This window comes from Mirounga leonina, unplaced genomic scaffold (assembly GCF_011800145.1).
Source record: "Mirounga leonina isolate KUSES-001 unplaced genomic scaffold, KU_Mleo_1.0 Mir_200, whole genome shotgun sequence".
Classification (NCBI taxonomy): domain Eukaryota; kingdom Metazoa; phylum Chordata; class Mammalia; order Carnivora; family Phocidae; genus Mirounga; species Mirounga leonina.
The window spans coordinates 17,208,776-17,220,778 of record NW_023270503.1 but is presented as its reverse complement, the minus strand read 5'-3'; the positions used below and the strand labels follow the sequence as shown (position 1 = coordinate 17,220,778).

The 12,003-nt window shown below is 42.3% G+C and overlaps 2 protein-coding genes across 2 annotated transcripts in view; one reads left to right on the top strand and one right to left on the bottom strand.

The window, feature by feature from the left end:
• The window catches only part of PCTP (phosphatidylcholine transfer protein), a 255,791-nt gene that overhangs the window by 101,401 nt on the left and 142,387 nt on the right, over positions 1–12,003 (top strand). The window lies entirely within an intron of this gene.
• LOC118024724 (annexin A13-like) lies at positions 33–1,446 on the bottom strand. Its single transcript, XM_035026786.1, has one exon. The coding sequence runs from the start codon at positions 1,310–1,312 to the stop codon at positions 362–364; it is 951 nt and encodes a 316-aa protein (XP_034882677.1). The 5' UTR covers positions 1,313–1,446; the 3' UTR covers positions 33–361.

Here is a 12,003-nt window from a genome sequence, read left to right as displayed (position 1 = left end):
CAGTCTTTACCCACCTCTATGTGATACATATTCTTCTGAATGTTTAATGACAAGCGTAGTTTCTTTCATCAACAGCTAATTTCATTTGTGTTCAGAAAGCATTCAGTTCTCCACGCTATAGGAAAGCCGAAAGGCAGCTCAGGTACCTGCTAAGCCAGCATTCAGGGTGACTTGCCCAAGCGTTTTGAGGCTGTTGCCCTTCACCTAAACAGCTTGGCCCAGCTACAGTATTCAAGCTGCCAAGAAAATAAGCCAGGACTCTTCAGTACTTTATGTGCTGGAGTCACATTTACAAATCTGGTTTGAAATGGGCTCTTGACAAAGGTAGCTCCTCCCTGGGCTCCCACTCTTCTGGCTTGGTTCAGTGCAAGAGGGCCACCAGCAGCTTCTGGAAGTCCCCAGAGGTGTCTGAGCAAACCATGTCAGAGAGAGACTTCTGATACTTCTCTTGGAACTTTGCTTTTATCCCTTGAAGGTCCACCTTAGCCCTGGTCATGAGGATGTGAATGAGTGTCTCCTCATCGGTGCCTGCACCCTTCATGGGCTTGTACAGACGGTCAGCGAAATAGCCCTCCTGGTCCTGGGAGCACCTCACGAGAGTTAAGTAGGCCTTCTGCAGATCTCCTGATGTTTCTGCTTCAGTGGCCTCTTCAGTGGCTTTGTCGATGAGAATTTGGTAGGCTTGAAAGGTGGCACGTAATTGCTTGTGGCTTCTCTTGGCCAGGACTTCATTGAAGGCGAGCTTGTACGTGCCCCTGCGGCCTTCCCCTGCATCATACAGATCTTTGGCATCCTGACCAGCTAGATCTTTGTCCATGTCATCTCCTTCGTCACGATTAGCCTGTAGCAGGGACATCAGGATTTTTTTTAGGTTTCCACTGGTATCAGCTTTGACATCTGATTCAAGGCTCCTGTCAGATAACCTTTGGTAGGCTTCCTTAATGGCTATGATCTCCTTCTTGGTTCTTGTGCACAGGACCTCGATGAGCACTGCCTCATCTGTGCCCAGAACTTTCATGGCCTTCTGCAGCTGCCGGGCATCGTACTCGCTGGGGTGGTCCAGGAGGGCCAAGGCTGTCTTCTCAAAGTTCCCACTCAGTTCACTCTTGAGCACCTCCTCCAGGTCTTTGCCATACATTGCCTTGTACTTTTGCTTGATTTGTTGCCTCTCATCCAATGTCCTGCTTGATAACATCTCAACGATGGCTGCTTCATCAGCTCCCATTCCTTTGCAGGCTTTGTTCAGCTTTTTGGCATCCCGATCCACATCAAAACCCTGATGACTTCTTGCTTTGGCATGACGATTGCCCATTTTCGTTTTTCTAAGACAGTTGTTCTGTATTTCATTCTGTTCATATCTTTTGATTAATTTTATTATTGGGTTGTTTGTCTTACTGAGTTCTAAGGGTTCTTTTTAAATTCTTAATGCTCTTTTTAAATTCTTAAGTCCTTTATCAGATGAGTACTTTGCAAGTATTTTCCCTCAGGCTTTTCATTTTCATTGCCTTTCAAAGGACCAAAGTTTGGACCATTTTGATGAAGTATAATTTATCCTTCTCCCCTGTTTGAGAATCGTACTTTAAGTGTCACATCTATAAAAATCTTTGCTTAACTTGAGGTCTTGAGGATTTTCTCCTACATTTTCCCCTAAATGTTTTGTTGTTTAGCTCTTAAGTTCAAGTGTATGATCTATTTTGAGTTAATGTTTGTGTATTGTGTGGGGTGAGGGTCTGAGTTCAATTTTCTTAACATCATTTCGTGAATAAACCTGCCTTTTCCTCAGTGAATTGCCCTGCACCTTTGTTGAGGATCAATTGACTATAAATCTCAGTACTTATTTCTGGCATGGTACCACACTGATCCTGATAACTGTAGCTTTATAGTATGCTTTGAAATTGGGACATGAAGTTCCTACAACCTTGCTTTTTTTTTTTTTTTTTTCAAATTGTTTTGTCTAGTCTAGATGTTTTGCATTTTCACATAAATTTTAGGATCTGTCAAGCTGCTCAGTATTTTGACAGCAGTCTCCTGGGAGACTCTGAGCCAGAACTACCCAGCCAATGACCCATCCCTGACCCACAGGGATGATAATGATAAATATTTGTTCTTAAGTCACAAACTTTTGGGTAGTTTCCTTCAGAGCAATAGATAACTAATAAACTAATAAAACCACCCAGTTTTATTTAGCATGCCTACGCATGATATATGGCATCCCTAAACATCCTGTTTTTCTCAGAACTGAAGATTTGTTGCTATTGAGGAAAATGAAAGATATGCCAGGTGGCAAAAGTAAGAGAACTAGGGATGGGAGGGAAGGGTAAGGCATGGAGTAGAGAGAGGTCTGGAGCAGCAGTGAGCAAATTGTGGCCTGAGGGCCAAACAGCCCAGAACCAGTTTAAGAATGCCTTTTATATTTTTATGTTAAAAAAAAGAAAGAAAGAGATGACTGTGTGATAAAGAATTTATGTGACCTTTTATGGAAAGGTTTGCTGACCCCTGGTTTAGAACACTGGAGATGGATCTGGAATGAAGATAAAGGTTTTGGTTGTTGTTGTTGTTGATGTTTTTTTTTTTAAGATTTTATTTATTTATTTGAGAGAGAGAGAGAGAGAGGGAGAGAGCATGAGAGGGGGGAGGGTCAGAGGGAGAAGCAGACTCCCTGCCGAGCAGGGAGCCCGATGCGGGACTCGATCCTGTGACTCCAGGATCATGACCTGAGCCGAAGGCAGTTGCCCAACCAACTGAGCCACCCAGGCGCCCTTGATGTTGTTTTTGTGAAGTACAATTAATATACTGTGTTATATTAATTTCTGGTACAATATAATGGTATCACCATACATCTGTCAGAATGGCAGGAATCAAAAAGGCAAGAAATAACAAATGTTGGCAAGGATGTGGAGAAAAAAGAGCCCTTGTGCCCTGTTGGTGGGAATGCAATGTGTGGTACAGCCACTGCAGAAAACAGTATGGAGGTTCCTCAAAAAATTAAAAATAGAAATAGCATGTGATACAGTAATTCCACTACTGGGTATTTACCCAAGGAAAACAAAAACACTAAACTGAAAAGATATATGTAACCTATGTTTATTGAAGCATTATTTACAACAGCCAAGATATGGATCAACCCAAGTGTCCATCAGTAGATGAATGGATAAAGAAGATCTGATATACATATACAGTATGGAATATTCTCAGCCATAAAAAAGAATGAGATTTTGCATTTGCTACAACATGGATGGACATAGAGGGTATATTGCTGCTCAGAGAAAGACAGATACCACATGATTTCACTCATGTGGAAAACGAGAAACAAAACAAATGAATAAACAAAAGAAACAAACAAACAAAAAACCCAGTCTCTTAAATACAGAGAACAAATTGAAGATAAAGGTTTTGGAGTCCTGAGCATCTAGGTAATATTTGAAGTTATGGGAAGAGATGGTTTGATATTGGGATCTAGGGCTTGATTCCCAGATATGTTATCACTGGGGAAGAGATAAGTCTTAGGCTTCCCCAGGCAAAGTACCAGAGATACAAGTGCTCATTTGGGTCTGTCCCTACCCAGCCCAGAGACAAGGGGGACTCATTACTGCCTATACTCCCTCCCCGTAGGCTGAGAGTCCTGCCACCACCTGGTCCCCTCCAGGCCTTGGCTCTCAGATGCAGGAGTGGGACTTGGGCCCTCATGGGTCAAGTTCCTCAAGGTGTAGAGGCCTGTAGCTAACGAACCTGTGCCTAAGTAAAGACTTGTAGGTGATGTACCTTCCCAGCCGGCTATCAGCTCTGCCTCCGTTCCCCTTTCTAAGAAATAGGTATTAGGCATGCATCCTCTGAGGAGATTGGGAATGAGGTCCTGTCATTATTATTATTTTTTTTAGATTTTATTTATTTATTTGAGAGAGAGAGAGAGAGCGCGCGTGCACACGCACGAACATGAACCGGGAGAGGGGCAGAGGGAGAAGGAGAGGGAGAATCCCAAGCAGACTGCCTGCTGAGTGCAGTCTGACGCAGGCTCGATCCCAGGACCCTTAGATCATGACCTGAGCAGAAACTAAGAGTCTGACACTCAACCAACTGAGCCACCTAGGTGTCCCAGAGGTCCTGTCATTCTTAAACATATTTGTATTTACCACTCCAGAGCCCAAGAGCAAGAGAGGACACACAATTGGTTCTCTACCCACTCAAGTGGCTACCTGTTCTGCACCAGAATTACTCTAATAATTGAAAGAACCTAAATTGCCCCTGCCAGTGTCTGTGGAAGTAACTATGTAAGTCCTCCAGATCTGAAGAGCAAATGTGTTCCATTCTGTGAGATGCTTCATTCTATGGACTCAATTGCTATCCATCCTTCAAAGCACCATGCACTCAGCACTCTGAGTATGCACAGACCTCTCTGCTTTATGGTTTGCAAATCCCTGCAGCTGTAAAACAAATCAGTGTTTTCTCTTTCTGCTCTCAGTTAAATGGAGATCAGCTCTTCAATCTATGTTTAATTATGAGGGGAAGGGATGGAGTTCCACTTTGTTTAGCAAAAATAACAAATGGCAATGATACCAACTTCATTCATTGCTTGTGTTCCCAGGGAAATGGAGGGCAGGATTGTAGACCTTTTTGCAGATTTCCCTGCTATGGTGGAAAAAACTCCAGATTTGGGATACAAAGAACTGGATAAAAGTCCTAGCTTTGAGTGACCTTGAATAGTCATTTAACCTGATTGAGCCCCAGGTTACTTATATAATTTTTTTTTTTTAAGATTTTATTTATTTATCTGAGAGAGACAATGAGATAGAGCATGAGAGGGGGGAGGGTCAGAGGGAGAAGCAGACTCCCCGCCGAGCAGGGAGCCTGATGCGGGACTCGATCCAGGGACTCCAGGATCATGACCTGAGCTGAAGGCAGTCGCTTAACCAAGTGAGCCACCCAGGCGCCCGAGCCCCAGGTTACTTAATTGTTATCATGGGCAATCACGTTGAGGATTACATACGGTGGAATTTCAAAAGGCATTTGTACCCTGTAAATTTCTACACCTAAGGAAAGGGATGTTTTTATTTTATTTTCAAAGGTGGAGAAATAGTTCAAATCTTTGTCCATTGACAATGTAGAGTTTCTGTTTATCATAATTCATATCACAGATTACATAAAGGAACAGAGAGTTCCAAGTTGAGGTTACTGTGTTTCTCAAGAGAATCCAGTTACATCTAGTTAACAAACTCTTTTCATAAACAGATGTCTCTCTGGAACTGATGATAGATGGGGGTGAACTTGCTATGCTATTCCCACTTAAAATGAAAGAACTTTATGACTCTTGGCTAAAGCAGAGGAGGATCAGCCCCAAAGAAATACTATAGTGTTCAGGGTCTTCTTCCCACATAACTCTTTTTCCTCTGAAATTGGTTTGCCCTTTTTATTGGTTGTTTTTATTTTTGAAGAATTAGCCCCTTGGGAAGAAAACTCAATCTATACCAATGTTTTCAACAGAATAAATTTCAACCACCCTAGGTCAAATGCAGTCGGAAAGTGGGTTTGACCTTGCTCATGAAACAAACATATTTGTTCCTTCATTTCATCATTCCCCTTGAGAAACTTACAGCCTCATTGAAAATCTTTTAAGTTGGCAGGACCCAATACCTACTGAATTTCTTTCATGGGCACAAGGGGTAGGTAGGCCACCTCTGGTCTTGGCTGGGATTCCAGGAAGCAGGTCTGGAGTAAGGAGAGGTAGGAAGATCTGGCATGGACTCTCATGGTCCCTGCCATTTTTATCTGCAAACCTGAGCTTCCTTTTTTCACCTCATCCTGTTTGGACTGGTGTCTAAATTTAAGGTGATCTATTTGTTTCTGACTTGAGTCTCTCTTTGCACAGTGCATCTGAGAACTGCCTTTTTAGGGTCCTTATGCCACACCCATGGGCAAGAGATACTATTCCCCTTTCCTGGCCCATGTTTGTGAGTACTTTCAAAGCCACCTACTGGTATTTATTATTTATTTATTTATTTATTTATTAAAGATTTTATTTATTTATTTACTTGAGAGAGAGAGAGAGAGAGAGAGAAACAGCATGAGAGGGGATAGGGTCAGAGGGAGAAGCAGGCTCCCCGCTGAGCCGGGAGCCCGATGTGGGACTCGATCCCAGGATTCCGGGATCATGACCTGAGCCGAAGGCAGTCGCTTAACCGACTGAGCCACCCAGGCGCCCACCACTTATTGGTATTTAAAAAATACTTCCTTAGAATGAAGCAGAGGAAATCGGAGGGGTAGACGAACCATGAGAGACAATGAACTCTGAAAAACAAACTGAGGGTTCTAGAGGGGAGGGGGGTGGGAGGATGGGTTAGCCTGGTAATGGGTATTGAGGAGGGCACATTCTGCATGGAGCACTGGGTGTTATGCACAAACAATGAATCATGGAACACTACATCTAAAACTAATGATGTAATGTATGGGGATTAACATAAGAATAAAAAAAATTACTTCCTTTACACTTATAATAAGATCTAAAGCACCTGGTATAGTGTATGCCTTAAGTAAGGGGCAGTTTTCCTCCACTTTCTCTCCTTCAGTTACAGTATGAGACCATGGCACTGTTCACCAATGAGTCCATCCCTTTCCTCTGTCCCTTTCCAGGCTTTAGGTCCAGGCTTTAGCCTGCTGAAACATAGAGTCTGCCCTTATAAGTTAAAAATCTTGGGTTGGAACCCAGATCCATAGGCAATTAGCTCAGTGGTGTGAGGCTTAGACAATAAATGGGACGTAAAGGAGTTTCCTTGGAATCACTTGCACTGGCTACCTTTCCTTTGCAGTTCTGCTATTGTTTCCAGACAGAATGGCTAAAGGTTATTTCTGATCCCTTGAGAACTCTATCAGGATTTATATCAGTAATTAAAAGCATGCTGCGTGAGGTGGCTGAATGTATCCAACAGTACAAATTTAGGCAGGAAATGGTGAGTTACTCCCATTCACTCCCAAGCCACTATGGCACTTATTTGAACACTTTATCTTGGTCCAGCTGCCAGAAAACTTTTCATTCTCTTCCCTTACACACAGGGAGCCGCCTTTCCTTGGCTATCTGAACTCGGAAACATTTAACATTCTCCCAGGAAATAACTCCATTCAAAGCCATTGTTTTTAAGTGCTGGAGTGGTTGACTTGAAAGTAACTTGCGTAAATCAGTGCTGTTGATTACTAAACACAATGGCAATTACTAGGGAGGATAATAAAAACACAACATAGTCGTATGAATAATATGTCACAATTGAAAGTAGAACGTATAATGGCCTTTTAACTGCAGTATATGCTATTAAAAGAACAGGGTTGGCAAGAAGGTGGCTTGCATGCTTACACTGATTTTGCTGTTCCCCCACATGGCAAGTATGGTTAAGTGAGCACACTTTCCCCTCTTCTGCACCTGGAGGCCTCAGGAATCCTTCTCAACTAGTACCTAAGGTGGCCATTGTCCACCAATTAGATTTGCACAAAGATGCAAATGATTTACTATGCTAATGATGGAGTATGTGAGTTATTTGAGGATGGGATTCTTTTATTCACCTCTGTATTCCTAACACCTAGACTCAGTGCTTGACATATAATGATCACTCAGTAAATAGTTATTAAATGGAACACCTGACAGTACTCAATTACTAATTAAGTGCTCTACTGAGTCAAGAAGAGCTTCCCAACTTCTGTGTCTGGGTGTCAAATGGGCTATAGGTATGTGGACATCCCATCTCCTTTAGTTCTTTCAGGCCTAAAATGGTCTGAGAGTAGTCAGAGACCCAAGGCAGTGGCTTCCAACTGTGGGCAGCCTCACCTAATTATCCCATTGTGCCCTCACATCTTTTCTGTGCTTGTCATGATGTGAAAAGGATTGAGGGAAAGGTTGGGAAGCACTAGGTTAGATAACCCTCTGTAGATAGCATTATTCTAGAGAATAGCTCTTTATTTCTTTATGAAGTATTTCAATTCCTGAAGATCTCAGATAATCCCAAACAGAAAAATTATGTCAATAAAGCAAGGAAGGAATTATCACAATCAAATCCTCTGTGTGTGTGTGTACCAAACAGCAACATAGGGAGTTCCTGCAGCTTGCAGAAGGGTCTCTCATCTCTCAGTAGGGGTAGCCAAATTCTACACATACTGATTGGACAGTATTTTTTTTTTTTAAAGATTTTATTTATTTATTTGACAGAGAGAGAGAGCGAGAGAGGGAACACAAGCAGGGGGAGTGGGAGAGGGAGAAGCAGGCCTCCCGTGGAGCAGGGAGCCCGATGTGGGACTCGATCCCAGGACCCTGGGATCATGACCTGAGCCGAAGGCAGACGCTTAACGACTAAGCCACCCAGGCGCCCTGATTGGACAGTATTAATGACCCTTTTCTATGCAGGGATATAAATACTCTTCCTGGAGGATAAATTCTATAAATCTCCAAAGAGAAATGAGACCTTTCTTCTATTTTCTGGTCGTGCTTTCTGAATTCTTAATGTGGTAAAGAAATGTTCAGTACCAACATCAAAGATATGAGCTGACATCAGGACCATCTTTTTGAAATTGGGACTATCTCTGAAAATCCGGGACATGTAGCTCCCATCTTCTAATGTAAGTGTATGTGCCCAGCAGTGTTCTGAATGAGGTATTTGTAGAATGTGTGTAGCATCATGGGAGAAGGCATGGGTGGGGTGCTCAGGTGTTTTAGTCATGGCAAGTTTCTAATGTACAGTAGAGAAAGAATGGACATAAAGATAGACAGAGTTGGGTTTAAATCCTGGCTCCAGTCTCCCTAGCTATATGGTTTTGAGGACTAAGCCTCAATTTTCAGTAATAAAAAACACCCAACAATGTGTACTATACAGGTTGCTATGGGGGCTAATGAGATAATGTATACAAAGCACTAGAATACCTAGCACAATTAGACTCTTGCATACCCTTGGGTCACCCCCATGAGACCACCAGACAGGCCAGACAGAGGCTTGGCTGGATAGCAAAATTAAGGCCCTTGAAGCCTGCCAGACGCACACTACTACAGTGTTAGTGACAGAAAGCGTTGCTCCTAGGGCGTTGGGATACTTGGATGAGGAGCTCTGTGTGAGGCAGAATTCTCTATGTGTAAGGCAAAATTCCTCCCCCTTGGTGTATACTTCCTGTATCATTCCCTCCCCTCGAGCATGAGTGGGAATTGTGAATATGATGGGATGGCTCTCTTGTTTTTATGTTATATGACACACTTAACTTTGAGAAAGGAGAATTATCCTTAATGGAACTGATCTAATCAGTAAGCCCTATAAAGAGACTGGGCTCTTCTTGAGGAAGGAAATCCAACATGGGGGGAGGGAGGTTTTTTGGTTGTTGTTGATGGCTTTGAAGATGGAGAGGGTCAAGTGGCAAGGACCTGAGAGTGACTTCTAGGACCTAAGAGCAGCCTTTAAGAGTTGAGAGTGAGCAGCCTTTAAGAGTTGACAGTGAGCAAGGAGCAAGGAACTGAATGCTGCCAACAACAACATGATCTAGAGGACCATGAGATCCAGATGAGACATAGCCTAGTTGATACTTCCATTGCAGCCTCTAAGACCCTGAGTGGAGAACAGAACTACACTGTGCCCAGACTTCTGACCTACAAAAATTGTGAAAAAGTTAAAGGGTGTTCCATTAAGTCACTAAATCTGTGGTAATTTGTTATGCAGCAATAAAAAACTAATGATTTATTTTGAATTAATCCACTTGGGTCTTTTCTCCTTAGTCTCATTGAAGGTTTTAAAAGATCTTATAGAATTATGTAAAATGTCCCACTCTGCCAGGTATTATAGGTATCTTTTCATGCATGTCTTTCTAAATAGCTAGTAAGTTCATTGATGGTGGAATCTAGTTCTTGTCACTGTTCTTCCTTAAATTGTCCAGTGTAGCACTCAGTAAACATTTGTTGGGTTGAATTTTTCTACAGTATTTGGCCTCCTACAAAGCATTCACAGTCTGATTTCATGTGATACTCACTGAGACTGTGATATTGAGGCAGGGTAGAGAAGGCAGCAGAAGTCAAAGAGGAAGAGAGATTAACTCATGTTTAAAAGGAAAAAAATCCCCAAACCCTCTTAATGCCCAATACAGAGTAGTTTTGCTACATTAGAGCATTCTCCATGACAAGAATTAGGATGCAAAGTATCTTATACTTTAAGCAGAGTTTTGCTACAAAGGACCTTGAAGGTTCTGATGGAGCCAAGCCAAAGGGAATAATGCCCAGACCTTTTAGTCCCATCTCATATTTTCCAGAGCTTTGAGAAGTTACATGCTTGTTTTCCATGCTCTATTTCTGAAGAACAAGCTAATCAAGGAAAATGTTCCTTTGTCTTATAATAACCTCAAAATGAGGAACACATTACCTTAAGGAATTATCTCAAAGGCGAGAAGTCACATGAATATCTTGGCAGCTTACTGTATTGTGATCGTATTAGAAAAATTAGGGGTCTTGGCATTTTTGAAGTTACCCCTGCTGGTATTCATGGCCACTTGAAGACTCAGAAGGACTCTGCGTTGGGCATCTTGTGTTTTTTGGTGCCAAGACTATATGGAACCTCCAAATGCCAGCATAATCACTACCTCATTAATTCATTCATTTAACAAATATCCGAGCGCCTGCTGTGTGTGAGTTACTGTACTAAGCACCAAAAGTATAGTGGTATACAAAAGCAGACCTGGTTTTGGCTCTCTCTGAGGAAATCATGTTCTGCAAAGCTGTCCTTCATTCCCAGGGAGAGTTTAGGAACTTCTTCTCTCTGCTTGTATTTATTATAATTAAGACACAGATCTGTTATATCAGTATATCATTGTATATTAGTTCTTTTGTGCTGGTGTATACATTCCTCTAGGTCAGGGAATGTAGACTTTCTTCATTGTATACCTGGGACTATTGTGCCTGCACAGAGAATGTGCCCTACATATAGCTTATTCAATAACTAAACAAGTAAATGAAGGAATGGCTTCCTTGGGGTACCATATTTGGAGGTGATTGTCTTTGTGAACTCTACCAGGATGGGAGTTTTAGAAAGCTCTTTTCATTGCTTGGACCACAGTAGACATTCAGTGTGTATTTGTCAAATTCATGTATTCTTCATAATCAAGGACATTTTATTTGTCCCAAATGTTATAGAAATCCCGAACCTACTTTGCACAGGGTCTCATTCCCAAAAGAGAAAACTCAACTACCCAAATCCCGAGCGGGCCAAAAGCAGATTCCCTAAATCACCCCCATTTTTGCTAGGAATCTGGAGATGTTACAACAGCTGTTTATTAAGTACAGCCCAAATCCCAAATTAGCAAGGCTAAGTGGAAGCATCAGCCAGCCATCACTCCTGGCCCCTGAAAGCATCTTTAAAAAAAAAAAAAAATGTCAAAGCGACATTGACACTGCTGCTGAAGGCTTTAAATAACCACCAGTTCTGTTCATGGTGCTTAAGCCGAGCAGCCCCTATGCAAGCTGCGTCCCTGGCTCCCTGGGTAGTAGATAGCCAGTCAACACGCCCTGGGAACCCCATTAGCAACAACACAACAAACAGTTGAAAGGGCTTCGGGGTGTTAGCGTCTGGCTGCTTCAAGAATTGTTGCTAAAAGCAATGTCCACAACGGCCAAACTGTGGAAAGAGCCAAGGTGTCCATCGACAGATGAATGGATAAAGAAGAGGTGGTATATATATACAATGGAATATTATGCAGCCATCAAAAGGAATGAGATCTTGCCATTTGCAACGACGTGGATGGAACTGGAGGGTATTATGTTGAGCGAAATAAGTCAAACAGAGAAAGGCATGTATCATATGACCTCACTGATATGAGGAATTCTTAATCGCAGGAAACAAACTGAGGGTTGCTGGAGTGGGGGATGGTTTGGGAGGGATGGGGTGGCTGGGTGATAGACACTGGGGAGGGTATGTGCTATGGTGAGCACTGTGAATTGTGCAAGACTGTTGAATCTCAGATCTGTACCTCTGAAACAAATAATGCAATATATGTTAAGAAAAA

Excerpts from the sequence above, each read along its gene's own strand:
- LOC118024724 (XM_035026786.1), bottom strand. The coding sequence starts at position 1,312 with ATGGGCAATCGTCATGCCAAAGCAAGAAGTCATCAGGGTTTTGATGTG.